At 37.4% G+C, this 13,685-nt stretch overlaps 1 protein-coding gene across 1 annotated transcript; it reads right to left on the bottom strand.

Moving 5' to 3' along the window:
• Positions 1–376: 376 nt before the first annotated feature.
• On the bottom strand, positions 377–5,344 carry LOC149028646 (putative GPI-anchored protein At5g19250). Its single transcript, XM_089138518.1, has 2 exons — positions 5,148–5,344; positions 377–1,472 (listed from the first exon to the last, which is right to left on the bottom strand). Exons 1-2 carry the CDS (start codon positions 5,281–5,283, stop codon positions 958–960), a joined length of 651 nt encoding a protein of 216 aa, XP_088994644.1. The 5' UTR covers positions 5,284–5,344; the 3' UTR covers positions 377–957.
• Between the last annotated feature and the right edge of the window lie 8,341 nt (positions 5,345–13,685).

Genomic DNA, 13,685 nt, shown 5'->3' with positions numbered 1-13,685 from the left:
CATGTATATATTTGTTTCCATTTTAGACATAAGAGCTCTCAGACTGGCATTCCTGCATTTAATACATGCCAAAAAACTATCATTAACGTCGGATCTATTTTGAGAAGCCAGAAAATTTTCCACCATTGTGGGTGTTTAAAATTGAGATTTCAGGGCAGCAGAAATTTAGCTGCCTTTTTGGTAGAAAACATCCCTGTTTTGGAAAGAGTACAAGCCCGTCTCTCTTCCTCCGATGAAACTGAGGTGTTGGAGGAAAGGGCTTGGGAGTGGAGAATTTAGAATATGAATTCTTCCCAGTCCTGATATGTTTTGAAGGCACGTACACACTTTGTCGGTTTTGTTTTGGTCTTTAATGAGAGTTGTTAGGGTTCTTGTTGGGATCATTTTATACAAGTTGTTCATCCAAAAACACACCATTTCCGACTTTACAAAGGACTCTCTGTTTCAGGAATGGTGGCTGTAGATCCTAATAATCCAATGGTTAAATTTGGAGCAACGACAGAGCATATAAATGACCAAATCTAACCATTCTTGTCTGGGATCAATACTCTGCATTATGACACCTCTGCTAGGAACCAGAAAGGAATGAAGGACCAGATGTAATTTTCGATTAACATGGGTCTTAATCACTTGCCCTAAAGTCATATTATTTCACACAATGACATGCCCTCATATGGTGGAGGCACCACTACGAGAGTACGAGACAGATCGGCTGGAATCACAGCCCATCATCATACAATAAATACACATTGTGCTACCATTGTTTAGGTGTGGTAGTTCACCAAGATGTTCTTGTAGGCTAACCTCTTGGTATATACCTATAGATCTCTAACAAGCTTTCCCATGTATCCTGTTTGACAGTTTCTCCTCGTACATTCTTCCAATGACTAATGAATCACAATGAATCTGGCAAAGAACATCAGACCAACAAAAGGAAAACAATTTCTACCCAAGGATTCACATATGCTTACAACACATGATAACGAGAAATAAGCCCAAAAGCAAAGTCAGAGAAGAGCAGGTTACACGAGCTTTAGGAGCCAAGCTGGTTTCAGGGGCGAAACTTCCTCCAGATGTGTCTGTGGTCAGGACAACGACCATCCAGTTTCCTTCAGATGCAATGCCAGCACTCACATATTTGCTGTCATTAAGATAAGCATTGTACTGGGACTTTGTGTAGTTGGAGAGTACAAGACTTGGGACCAAGTTAGGAACGCAAGCAGGCATAACAGATCCATCTCTTGTGTCGGTTGTGTTAAGATCACAGTTGGCCAGGAGCTCAGGATAGTTGGAGAACTGGGTCTCGGTGCCTGGAACGGTGTCAGCACCTGTAGTGTTAGTACAGGGTTGTGACTTAAATTGTTTAGCCATTTGATCTGCAAAGCAGTCCGCATTTTTGTTCTCTGTCAAGGTTGACAGATTTAAGGATGCCCGGTATTTGTTGAGATCTTGAAGAAGTTGTCCTTTCTCATCTGCAAAGGAAATTGTAGAAAGATTCATTAGAATATTCAATCCATGTTACAGAATACAAGGGAGGAAAAAGGGAAACCATTGCACTTTTAATAGCACACTGACAAATGAATAGGATCAAAGCCAGATTTTATCAGAACTGATAGAAGATGGGAATAATTCCCAACATCCTGTCAAGTTTGGAGCATTGGGGCCTTCACATACCAGTTATGCCCACCATCTAACAGGTTAAGCTTTTTGGCTTGGACAATTGAGCATGATACCATGCTTGTTGCAATCGAAAAGCTCAAACCATCAGGTGACGACATTCAACTGGTGATTGATGTTTGGAATTATTCCCAGTAAGATAGGGGACCAGGAATATGGCTGCCCAGTCTGACAAGTCATTTTAGCCAGTAAGTTTTAATCAAGTATCAATCCCACTATACTCCTGACATGAAATAAACACTCGAGAGCAATTGATCTAAATCATATATATCCACTGGCAATGGAACTATATCAGAAATACAACCATGAAAAAGCAAATAATAGAACGTACAAATACGATTTTCAACTGTTCTACTTTTCCTAGTTAATGAACCTGTGGTGAATGATGTCATAAAGATTTCATTGGCCAGTGTTACAGAAGCAAACTATCCCTCTACCAGAGAGTTGCAGATTGGCAAATAGCTGCTATCATTCACAACAGGGAAATTCTAGCCAATAACTTGTTAACCATGTTTTGAAAGAAGAAAAATATTCTGGCTACTGAGCTTAAGTCAACTTTAATTCTGTACAGATGATGATTGGAAAAAAAAAATTGTGGAAGCTTAGTGAATCAATCAGCCCATGGATGAGGTTTGGCTGTCGCCAGATAAATGTTTGAATTGGGGTCAGAGAGGTCTTTTTCTCATTGTTTCTTTCTATTTTTTCTTGTTGAATTGTAGCAAAGCTCCCAATATAAACTTCACTATCATTCAGTTCTCAGTCTTTTGTTCGCAAGTGTTTTAATTATGATCATATTATTTCATTTAATCAAGCAAACCTTTTTATCCTTTTATGGCTTTGGCATCATGACGCTCCTTCAGGATTTTCAGTGGTGCTTCACACTTGGTGAGTCATCCCATCCAAATATCCTCAAAATAGCCTCATCCTCTCTTTGGGTTCCAACACTGTGACCTATGTCTCTTCATTCCTGTTTTCTATATCCCTAAAAGAGAAAAGAAGGGGGGGGGGGGGGTTCAAATTTAACCCCAAATACTAAACAGTTCTGTGTTTTCATTCAATTGTTTAAAACAATAGTTCAATGATCCTTCTGGCATATCAAAGTGCAGAGACAGCAGAAAAACACAGCACTATGATGTATATCTCTTCTGAGAACACTAGGCCAGAATTCATGAACTTTGACTACTTCACAGTTGTTAGGAGGAGTCAGTTTAGCAGCAAAAACTAGCTGGTGAGCACAAACCCTGATGTAGTGGTTCTAAAGACTAAACTAACGGATGCACATAAACATGAAATCCAAGGTTATACTTTGGGCAAGAAGCACCACTGGGTGGTGATGTTTTAAATTTTCTTAACAAAACAATAAGCATCTGGTCCTGGTGTTTCTATGCCACATGGCCACATCAGGGGGAAAGAGAAAGAATCCAAGGATGGACTAAGATGGAATTAAAAAAAAACCAATGGAAGCTTCATCAGTACCTGCCCATGCTGATATTAATTGGCAGTATCATCTCTTCAACCCATGGGACTTCAATGGGTGGCTTTTCTTCCTATATGGGGACTGCAAGTAACTTTTAAGGCTGAATTTCAAGCATTCTTTGAAAGAATTAAGATAAAACAGTGCAAAGGGCTCCAGAGATTACGGCTTGATTGCTTTCCCAAGTCTGTTGTCACGACTTATGCCTTTCCTAGGATATTTCCACAACACTTAGTCTTCAAAGAATATCTAGACTCTATAGACTGATGAATTGCGAGTTACTTCAGAGAGGTGAACATCGTGGTTGATGTTCTTCTTGAAAGTGCTTACATGAATTCTAGGTCATCTTAGTAATGGGATTCCTATACATCTTAAGGACTTCATGAGAGGGTGGGTTGTTATGCACAAACAGAGATTAGTTTGATGCATTCACAGTTTGATTTGTTTAGTTGGTTCTCTTTCTGCTGATGGCAATGATGCTGAAGATGGAATTGAGAATCAACTTTTTGTGTTCGCTGTATATTCTCGTCCAGGAATGCCTGGACATTTAATCCTGTAACCTCCTTTTCTCTTTTATGTATTTTCAATTTCAGCTCATTACAATAGGAAAGAATCGAATACAAATGGAGATAATCCAGAAACATTCGTTTCATCTCTTACTGGAATAAGTTTAATTACACTTCGAATATGATCCAGAGATGATTGTCTATTTTTCATGCCTCTTTAGCCAAATACTGGGCACAGATACAATAGATTGCTAGCAAATGGGTATATCCTTTTAGATTCACTACCCAAATGAATACAGGTGGGGACAGATCTAGACCATCTGTAGAGCATGAGTCTCTCACTTCAAGGCATGGTCACATACCCCTATGAATGGTGGAGATTTTGTCCCCACCTGTACCAATGTAGGTAGCTGATTTGAACTCATATTCTATATTGTTTCCCCTTCAAACTTTTAGGATGAAATTACTAGGGCTATATCTGGCTGTCAAGAAATGAAAATAATAATAAGAAGAAAATCGTGATGGCAAAACGACTGGTTTGTTTATCTTGCCTAAATTCAATAAAAAAGAAAAAAATTGAATTATTTATTTTCTATCCAATAAAATTTATAATTTTTTTTGAATGCTCCATCTGTTACTAATTTAGAGTTCAAAATTTGAAGAACATATAGGGCATAGATATATCCTTTAGGGAGTTCCTTTTATGCCCACATAAACTTTTTCAAATATTCATCTCATTGACATCAAGGGGATCACTTTTTAGACCCAAAAATTCTTCACAGTGTGCCTAGAAAAGCAGACGTCAGTACTTTCTCTATGACTCCAACAAGGCCTAAGAGAGGTTAACCGTTCTTTTTCTTTGACTACTCCAAAGATGCATTTTGTTTCATGTGCTTACTCCAAAACAAAAATTGCATTGCTAAATCCATCTGCTAAGGTTTCATTCCATTACAGGCACAAAATAGATAGTTTACAGTTATACTTTACCTCACCAATTTTTATTTCTGTAGGAAAGAAAATCAAAGGAGGGGAAGGGAAGAAGGAAATAAAATTTTTGTTGCTATCTACATTGTTGTTTAGCACACAAGATTGCAGATCTGGAGACCGTATCTAAATCTTAAGACTGTAGATCTGGAAATAGGTTCGGAGATCCTCTTCCACAGAAGAAAATAATGAAAATTAGGGAACCAATGCCCCAGCAGTAACTAAAAACTCATCTCGATAATCTAAAAGAGGAGAACCAGTAAACACATTTGATCTCCAAAACCCAGATACTCCCAATTGCAGATCTGTTCAGATTTCTAACAAAATGCTTCCAAGCAGGTAAAGTGTAAGCTCAATACAATGTCAAATAAACACATGAATCAAAACCATCCGTCTGAAATTTAAAGAAAGAAAGAATCAAAACGAACTAACAACTTGAGAAATAATCAGTCTTTTCAGGAAAGAAGTGGATTCAGAAAGACCATGATAAAGCACAGAATTATTACCAGCAGCTCTGACTGTATGTGAGAGCGAGATAACAGCAAGAAGCAGCAGAACAGATACTGAGATTTGTAACCGACGCAGAGAAGCCATTCTTGTCGTCGCTAGATTCAAGCAGAGAAGTTGGCAATCTGAGAACATATATACATTTCAGAGACAAGGTCCTCTCCTTTTACTCTTTCTTTCAATTGTTAAAAAGAACATTAATAATAATATTGTAAAGGAGGGCTCTACCTCTACTGAGACTGGCATATGCTACTAGTATTATTTAATTAACTTTAACAGCTCGGAAACCATTTATTCCTTTTAATCTTTTTTCTTTTATTGTGTTGGTTCCTTGTATCTTTTTTCAGATCAGCTGTTGCTTTCAGCTTGTCGGTCCTTAGCTCTTGAGTGAGAATGAAAGCTTCTTAATTTTTTTTTTCTGCTTCTGAGTTTTCTGTCTAATTTATTTATGAAGAAAAAATACGCAAAAACAATTGCTGTCGGCGTTTGGTGAGTGAAAATCAATCAAAGAACGAAGAGTAGTTGTGGGATTTCACAAGATGACAGATATTTGACAATTGCGTCCCAACTGTTCGACGCGTTGCCCGTGCAGCACTTGCGTGGGTGGAGGGAGGGCTTTCACGACTTCTCAGTTGGGTCTTCTCACAGGAAGAGCAAAGGAATAAGATGGTGATACAGTACAGTACAGCCATAGTACGAAATGTCGGCGATATTTTGTTATCTCAATAAGTACTTACTTGTAACCAAAGATCGAAATGAGATTTTCCAATATCACTAGAAATTTGGCAATATATAACCGAATTTCGAGCAAAATTTTGCAACTTTTTCACTTGATTTTTGCCCTTTTTTTCTTCTTCTTTCTTCTTCTCTAGAGCTTCTCTCTCCACCACGAGCATCACCACCATCATTGCAACACCTTCCTTCACTTCCTTGTCAAAGGAGTTCCCTTGGAGACGGAAGATGACCACCATCGAGCTGCAATTTAGAACTATCTGAACAACTATTAGTATCAAATGTGATGGAATGAGTATGTAACATGGTTGGGGGAGAGGATGCTTTTCACTATGGGTTTCACATTGAAGAGTCAGGAGACGGATCTACTTAGGCACAATACTTGGTATTAAGATTTGAGATGATTGGATAACTCTATATACTTGCCTAAATAGGTGTACTCCTGTAATTCTGTTGTATCTGTACGGCTGACTTCACTATTGTAGATTTGTATAATGAATTGTATATTTCAGTATTTATCTTCACTAGTTGTGTATTTGTGTTCCATTTGCATATTTACATTGGTTTATATGAGTTTTCCAGACTTTCAATTTTGCTGCATACAGCCGGGCATGTGCCGATTAGGAACATTAGTTTAGGTGATTTTTTTAGGCCAAAATAATGCTCTAAGTGTGTTCATTAGCCTCAAATTAAGCTAGATAACAAAATCCAGGCAAAAATGATCCTAAATATCCTCCGAAATTGGGGGGGGGGGGGCGATTTTTCACCGAAATCTTGCCAAATTGGCGAAATTTCAAGGTTTCGATGGTTTCACCAGCCATCAACACTTGAAATGTCGGCAAAATTTCAAACCTTGGATACAGCTACTTGAGGTCATTTCTAATTTGACTAAAATATAGTTATGATCATCTTGCTTTACCCCTATCCAAGGGCCTTCTTGGTATCACTTATTGTATTTTTATTTTTTTTTGGTGAGAGAGAAAATTTACTATTAGAATTGAGAATTACAAGTATATTTGGAAGTAGCCTTTGGTCATTCTACTAGATAATTCTACATTTCCTAACACTAACTCCAATAGCCATTGTCTAAGGGTGTGGGATTTGAAATAAAAAATGCATAAGTTTGCACTTTGGATTTGGGTTATAGTTGGGATCAGTTTTAACGGACAAATTGTGTCATATTGTCTAGCAATTAGACTCCTTAGTTACTTATCATCATATAAAATTGTTGGATTTGCACTCCTTCTCAGATTGCTATTTGGATTCCATCCATTACAATATTGAGCATTTCTTCTAGAATTGATTCTCCTTGCGCCAAATCTGTGCTAAAAAATTGGACATTGTTGTCCCAAAAAAGTCCCACATTCCATGCTTTCTTCTTTAGTTGTTCATAATTACCTCTACACATACTAATGTGAGTGAGATAACATTATATTTAATATTGTAGAAACACAACATTTGTGGTTGATGAATTGTGTGATTAGTTTGTAGATCTTCCTTTCTTACATTAGGTTGTAGTTTGAGATCCATAACACATCTATTGATGTTATGCATGCTACCCTTAAGGGTTTTGGGTCTTTACCATTACAACCTTAGGATTTCTTTCAGTGCACACATAGTAACATGTTAACATAAATACTGAAGAGATCCATTGGTTTGTGATTTTATCTGAACTTGAAAGAAGATTGGTGCATAAATTAAGGAAAGAATTGTGAGAAAGATGTTCCGTCCTTAGCCCAAATGGTTTTGCCACTCGTATCCTTTTCATCCAGCTACAAGAAGGGAAAATGTGCCAAATTGATTTGTCACCGTGACCACATAATTCACAAATTGTGTCCAATGAGCTATGACTGTCTTGACTGGTAACCCTACATTCATGAGAGGCCAGAAAAAGATTTAAACTTGGGATGAAGTGATAATTTCCAAGAAAAATTCCACTATCATAAGTAAAGATTATGAACTTCATGACTCCTTAGCCTTTGTAAGGCTTTCCTTGCTAGTTTGCTAGAGAATTCGCCCGTTGTAGAGAGTAAAGAAATCTAGGAGTCCTGCATAGTGGATGGACTAATTGATTGGATTGTTTGTAAAAGGGAGCTAGGAATGGGATTGAAAATAAAATATGAAGAGATAGAGGGCACCTCCTTGTTTAACAACTGTAGAGACTGTGTTACTTCTTTCACTATAGCTGTCTCATGCCAGAATCAAAGTTTGGACTTCCCACCATAAGATTTTTTGTTTTGCTTACCCAAGGATAATAAAAAAAATATAATAATAATAAATAAATAAAAAGTGTTATTCCCATCCCCTATATCTATCATGAATCATTGTTTGTAAGTTAGGGATGATGCTGCATATACTATTCAGATTCATGATCCCTTTTTTCTTTGAACACTTGGGTCATACAAGGAGGTGTAGGAGAAATATTTTGCTTTTAGAAGCTGTGCCATCGTAGTCTAGGGTTTTGCAAAAGTCTTCCCCTTTTTTTTAGAGTTATATTAATATCCTCCATTCTTTTGAAGCCAAGCCCTCTAGCTAACTTTGGTTTACAACAACTGGTCCCAAGATATTAGGGTAAGTTGTCTTAATTTTGAGGATTTCCCTTGCCAAAACTTCTGGCAAATAGAGTCTTGTTGTCAGCAGAAAGTTTTGGGAAACTTGAAATATTGTGTGTGGTATAATGATTCTGGTTGCATGACTGACTTCATTAGCACCTCCCTCCTTGCATAAGAAAGGTTAGCTGCCTTCTAAGTGGCCATTTTACTATTCATTCTTGCTAGAAGAAATTGTAGAATTTTTTTCTTGCTTCTTCCATGGAAAACCTGTGTTCCCAAGTAGATAGAATCTTTTTTCATTTTTGAGATGCCCAAGATGGATAAAACTGCATTTTTCTGTGTTTGATCCACATTCCTGAAGAAGTGGGCCCCACTTTTTTGAAAGTTGATTTGCTGTCTAGTTATGATTGAGAAGAGATAAACAACAACTTTAATTGATTAAACATCTTGTTTCATTGTTCAACAAAAAAGGAATGTATCATCAGCAAAAAATAGATGAGAGATTTTTGGAGCCCTTTGAGCAATTTTAATTCCCTTGAAAAGATTGAGGTGTCTATATTCATTCAGTAGGTAAGATGGAACCTCCATTACAATTAGAAAAAGATAGGGGCTTAGAGGGCATTCTTGTGTAAGCCCTTGGGATCTAGAAAACCAAAGGAAAGGGCCACCATTGACTTTGATTGAGAAGGAAGATAATGAGAATATGGTCTTAACCAAATTGCACCAGTGGGTGTCAAATCCCCAAAGCTAAAAAGTTTAGCGATGACCCCCAATTCCATCCAATCATAACATTTTGACATATCAAGTTTAAGGGCCACAGATCCTGTTTTCCCTCTAGTTTGATCTGTAAAATGAATGATTTCATTTGCCATGATGATGTTATCAGTGATACCACCTTTGCCACGACTCCAGTTCTTAAGATGTGGTAGGACCCATGTTATAGACACTCAAGCAGGGAACGTGACAGTTCCTCTCAATATCAACCTACTAAAAAACCACTAAAAAATAATGCTAAACTAAACATATCTAAGGATAAAAGACAGATAACCTGTTTGATAGTTCGACTCATATACATATATAATGGTCCAAAGTCCTGTTTTACTTACGCTTGAGTTTTCACGCAGTACTTAGTTAAATACATACAACCTCAAAGGAAATATCTACATTCCAAAATTTAGTTTAACAAAACTTCAGTTGCAAATAGAAATTCCCATCCTCTACTTTAACTGTGTTATTGGGTAACAACACCCTTGCCCTTGCATGTATCTGAGAACCTGTCAACATTTACAATAATGAGCTTTGTGAGCCCAGTAAGCAATATAGTTAACCATGTGAGCAACAAGATAAATCATCATGCATCCATTTACCACACCAAAGTTTCATGACATTATGCATTTCAGTTTTCATTTCATTTTCCTTCTCCTTTTTCTTTATTAACTCTACGTGTAGAGATAACACATTCAATCTAAAACACACAATTGACATCAATCTTAGTCTCAGTCTTAAAAGGTTCGCATTAGGAGATTCTCTTTTCAGTCTCTTGACACAAGGCCATGTGTTCTCCACAGGCGGCTATCATTGGTCTAGTTTCTCTTTTCATTTTTCAGTCTCGCTTCATGACTTCTCATTTGGGTACGCTAGGTACTAGAACTTACAAAAGTAGTTAACATTTTATTTCTTTCTTAATTTTTATTATTTCCTCCCTTCTCATTTCTCTTTTTATGTTCAGTTTCAACCTTGCATTACCATACCTCTTCTATATCAGCATACATCTTTCATTTTAATTATCACTTAATCTTATTTGATCAAGCTTGACACAATTCATACAATTATCCATACAATCTGTTAGGTTTTTTTTTATTAAAATCTATATTATCTATATTAAGTTTCAAAATTAGTTTTTTGCATTTATTTTATTTAATTATTTTGTTAGTGTGTGGGACCCATGAGGAAAGGGTGGTAATGAGGCATCATGAGTAAATGAGGTCCTTCATGACCTTGGTTATGAGGCTCTTCATGACATTGGTCATGGGTCTTAAAGGTCTTAATCATGGTGATGAGGTGGGCTTATTTGAATGATGGAATTTACTCAAATTCTAACTCTTGACATTCTTTTCTCATTTCAACTTCATGATCATTCATGGCCATTACCATGAGTGGGGCTAAGGTTTTTGAATGGATTAAATCCAAATCATTCCAAAGAAGTGAATATGAGAGTTACTTCTCCAAGTAGTGGGGAGGTTAGGTCAAGGTGGTTTATTCTCATTAGTGAAGGAGGGACACGCCATTGATTCTCCATTAGTGGAGAATTGATTCTCCAATTCATTGCCTTAAGAATCCTAAGGAGTGTAAGGTGATGTTTGGGCATATATAAACCCAACATTTCCTTGCATGTGGTGTGCAATTGAGACACTCCTCACTCTCACATTATTTGTGTTACAAAGTTAATTTCTTTCTTTGAATTTGTCTAAGTGTTGTGCTCTAGCTTTTGACTCATTGAAGGGACTAGAAGAACTACTTCATCTTCTAGTTGGAGGTTGCTTTATCTTGGAGGTGGTGGTGCGAAGAACCCTTGGTAGTAGGGTGCATCAATTACCTTAAAGACAGCACTCAAGGTGTGACTCAACCTCATTGATCGGTGGTTCGTTCAGTTGCAACTTCAAGCTCTCCAGATTGGCTAAAGATCTTCATCTCTCAATTGTATTGCACTCAAGGGCCTGTTTGGTTACATGAATCCAGAGATTTCAAATCTCTGGATTCATGAATCTGAGAATTATACCCGTTTGGTTATAAAAATCTCTAGATTCATGAAATCTAGAGATTCATCTTTTTACACTAAAAACATGAATATGTAAATTTATGGGTAAGGGGTGAAATCCAGAGATTTCAAAAAAACTATACATTTGTACATTCACAAAAATCACGTCGATCAAATAATTTTTTAGGATGAATCCACAAATTTCATTCCACAACCAAACATCTAATTTTATAAATTATAACTCCATAGACTTGAAATCTCTAGATTTGAAATCTCCAGACTCATGTAACCAAACAGGCCCTAATACAATTACCCCAACACAGTCCCATCCTTTAAATAAAGAAACATGCAAATTTTGAATTTAACAAGCATAAGAATCGATTTTTATTCCTAGTTTAACAGTTCAAGAATGTTACCAGCATTTCAATTCAAATATCTCAGTTAAGCACTTTAGCTATCATTCAATTCCATGCACTTCTATTTTATATGAAAGGCAACAATTGCATACTTTCATAAATTGCACAAAAGAAAGAAATAAGAAAGATTTTGTATTAACAAGTGAATATTACCCGTTTACTAAGTGAAACTATCCACTTACAACATATATGGGTTAGTCAATACCACTTACCTGTTCTTATTCGGGCACATCTCTTGATGCCAAATCAATTAGAGCACACATTTTTCCTATTAGATCAAAACATATATTTCATTTACAAAACTCATATTATTGCATCTTGTGCTCTGGAAATGCAAACAAATCTTAATTTCAGGCATTTTTACAAACATATGAGGTGCACCCAATTATTACATGCACTCCAAATCAAGGAGTAAAATACAAAAAATATCAAGAGTGCAATTTTAACTCTTCCATCACATTAATACCCACATCTTATACTACAATCATACAACACAAGTTGGGTTATAATACTCACCTGTATTCTAAACAATTCTTGGCTATCTAAGAATATGCTGGAACCAAACAAGGCTTCCCCTTTCTTTTTCTCTCGTTTTCTCCTACTACCTATCTTTCTCTCTTTCTCTTTCTTTTTCTCTCTCTCCTCTTTAATTTCTCTCTTCTCTCTCTCTGTTCTTTCTCCATTCTCTTTCCTCTTTCCTCTTTTCTCTCTCTGGTCTACTTTCTTACAACTTTCATCTTGCCAACACTCTAAATAAGGAGACGGGTTCCATGCCTTACTTTCCCTTTTACCCCATATGAGCAATGTCTCCCTCCAACTTCAACACATCCTACATTGATAAGGGACCCATAAACCCAATCCCGACCTACAACTAAAGCCACCATAACCTGCCCCATACTAACCTGACCTAGTCATGGAAACCCCAAACACCTTAGTTCACTCTCTAAAAGGAAGAAAATCACTGAGCCCCAAAACCAAGCAAAGTAAAAGGCCTATGGATTCTCTTCATTCAAAATCAATGGCAAAAGGGAAGGAGAAGTACAGAGATAATGGTTCCCAACATGGAAATTTAGACTAGGGAAATTATGATAGAACATCTTTATCCATCACATCCGTGGAGGTAGCAGAGGCACGGCCCATAAGCAATAATGAGGATCATCTCTTGGAAATACAGAAAGGTGAGAATGCCTCTATTAGCTTAGGCCCTAATAAATTTCTCAAGAACGAGCAAGGTTGATATCATTTTCCTATAAAAATGAAGGCAACACTAGATAAGGGAAGGTGGAGAAGATTAAAAGGAAACTGCTTTTTGAAGGGAGCTACTTGGAGGGTGCTATAGGAAGCTTTGGAGGTGTTTATATTCTGTGGAAAAATACAATGGAGCTCGTGGTGCATTACTCCTTGATGAATGCCTTTGATTGTAAGGTAACCCAAAATAAGGAGGAGCTCTACTTTACAAGCATTTATAGGATTTGGTCAAGGAATGTTGTGGAGAATAAAGGTCCCGAGTGACCCCCTCGGGAGAGATACACACCCCTCTTGGGCTGATGTATCTCTTCCTCCATAAAGGTCCCGAGTGACCCCCCCTCGGGAGAGATACACACCCCTCTTGGGCTGGTGTATCTCTTCCTTGGCGAGCCACGATCGAAGCAGGTCTCAGAAGACCCTCTTGACTATGTCAAGGAGAGATAGTTACGAATAACTACTCAACATATCCGTTCCGAGAATTGGGGAGAGAGTCAATAGATAACAGCTCTATCTGGTGCGACAAAGAAGGAGCCGTTATTCCAAGGATACTCCATTCACTCTTCAACTGTCGATCCGAAACTCAAGGAAGCGCCGCCTCTAGGTAACCTCTATATAAACCCACCTCCTACATGGAGAAAGAGACAAGAAATCATTTGAGTAATTATTCATTACATTCTTGAGAACTCTCTCAAGAACTCTTATTGTTGCCTAGGCTGACTTGAGCGTCGGAGACGGTTCCCCGGCCCAAACTTGGCCGGACCGTTCTTGTTTTCTTTATGAGTGCAGGCATCCTAGTTATTCCAACTTAGCTGGAGAGCTCTTAAGGCGGTC

The sequence above is a fragment of the Hakea prostrata genome, chromosome 1 (assembly GCF_041222555.1).
Source record: "Hakea prostrata isolate BN-2017 chromosome 1, UWA_Hpros_2, whole genome shotgun sequence".
Taxonomy (NCBI): Eukaryota; Viridiplantae; Streptophyta; class Magnoliopsida; order Proteales; family Proteaceae; genus Hakea; species Hakea prostrata.
This window is presented reverse-complemented; position numbering and strand designations above follow the sequence as displayed.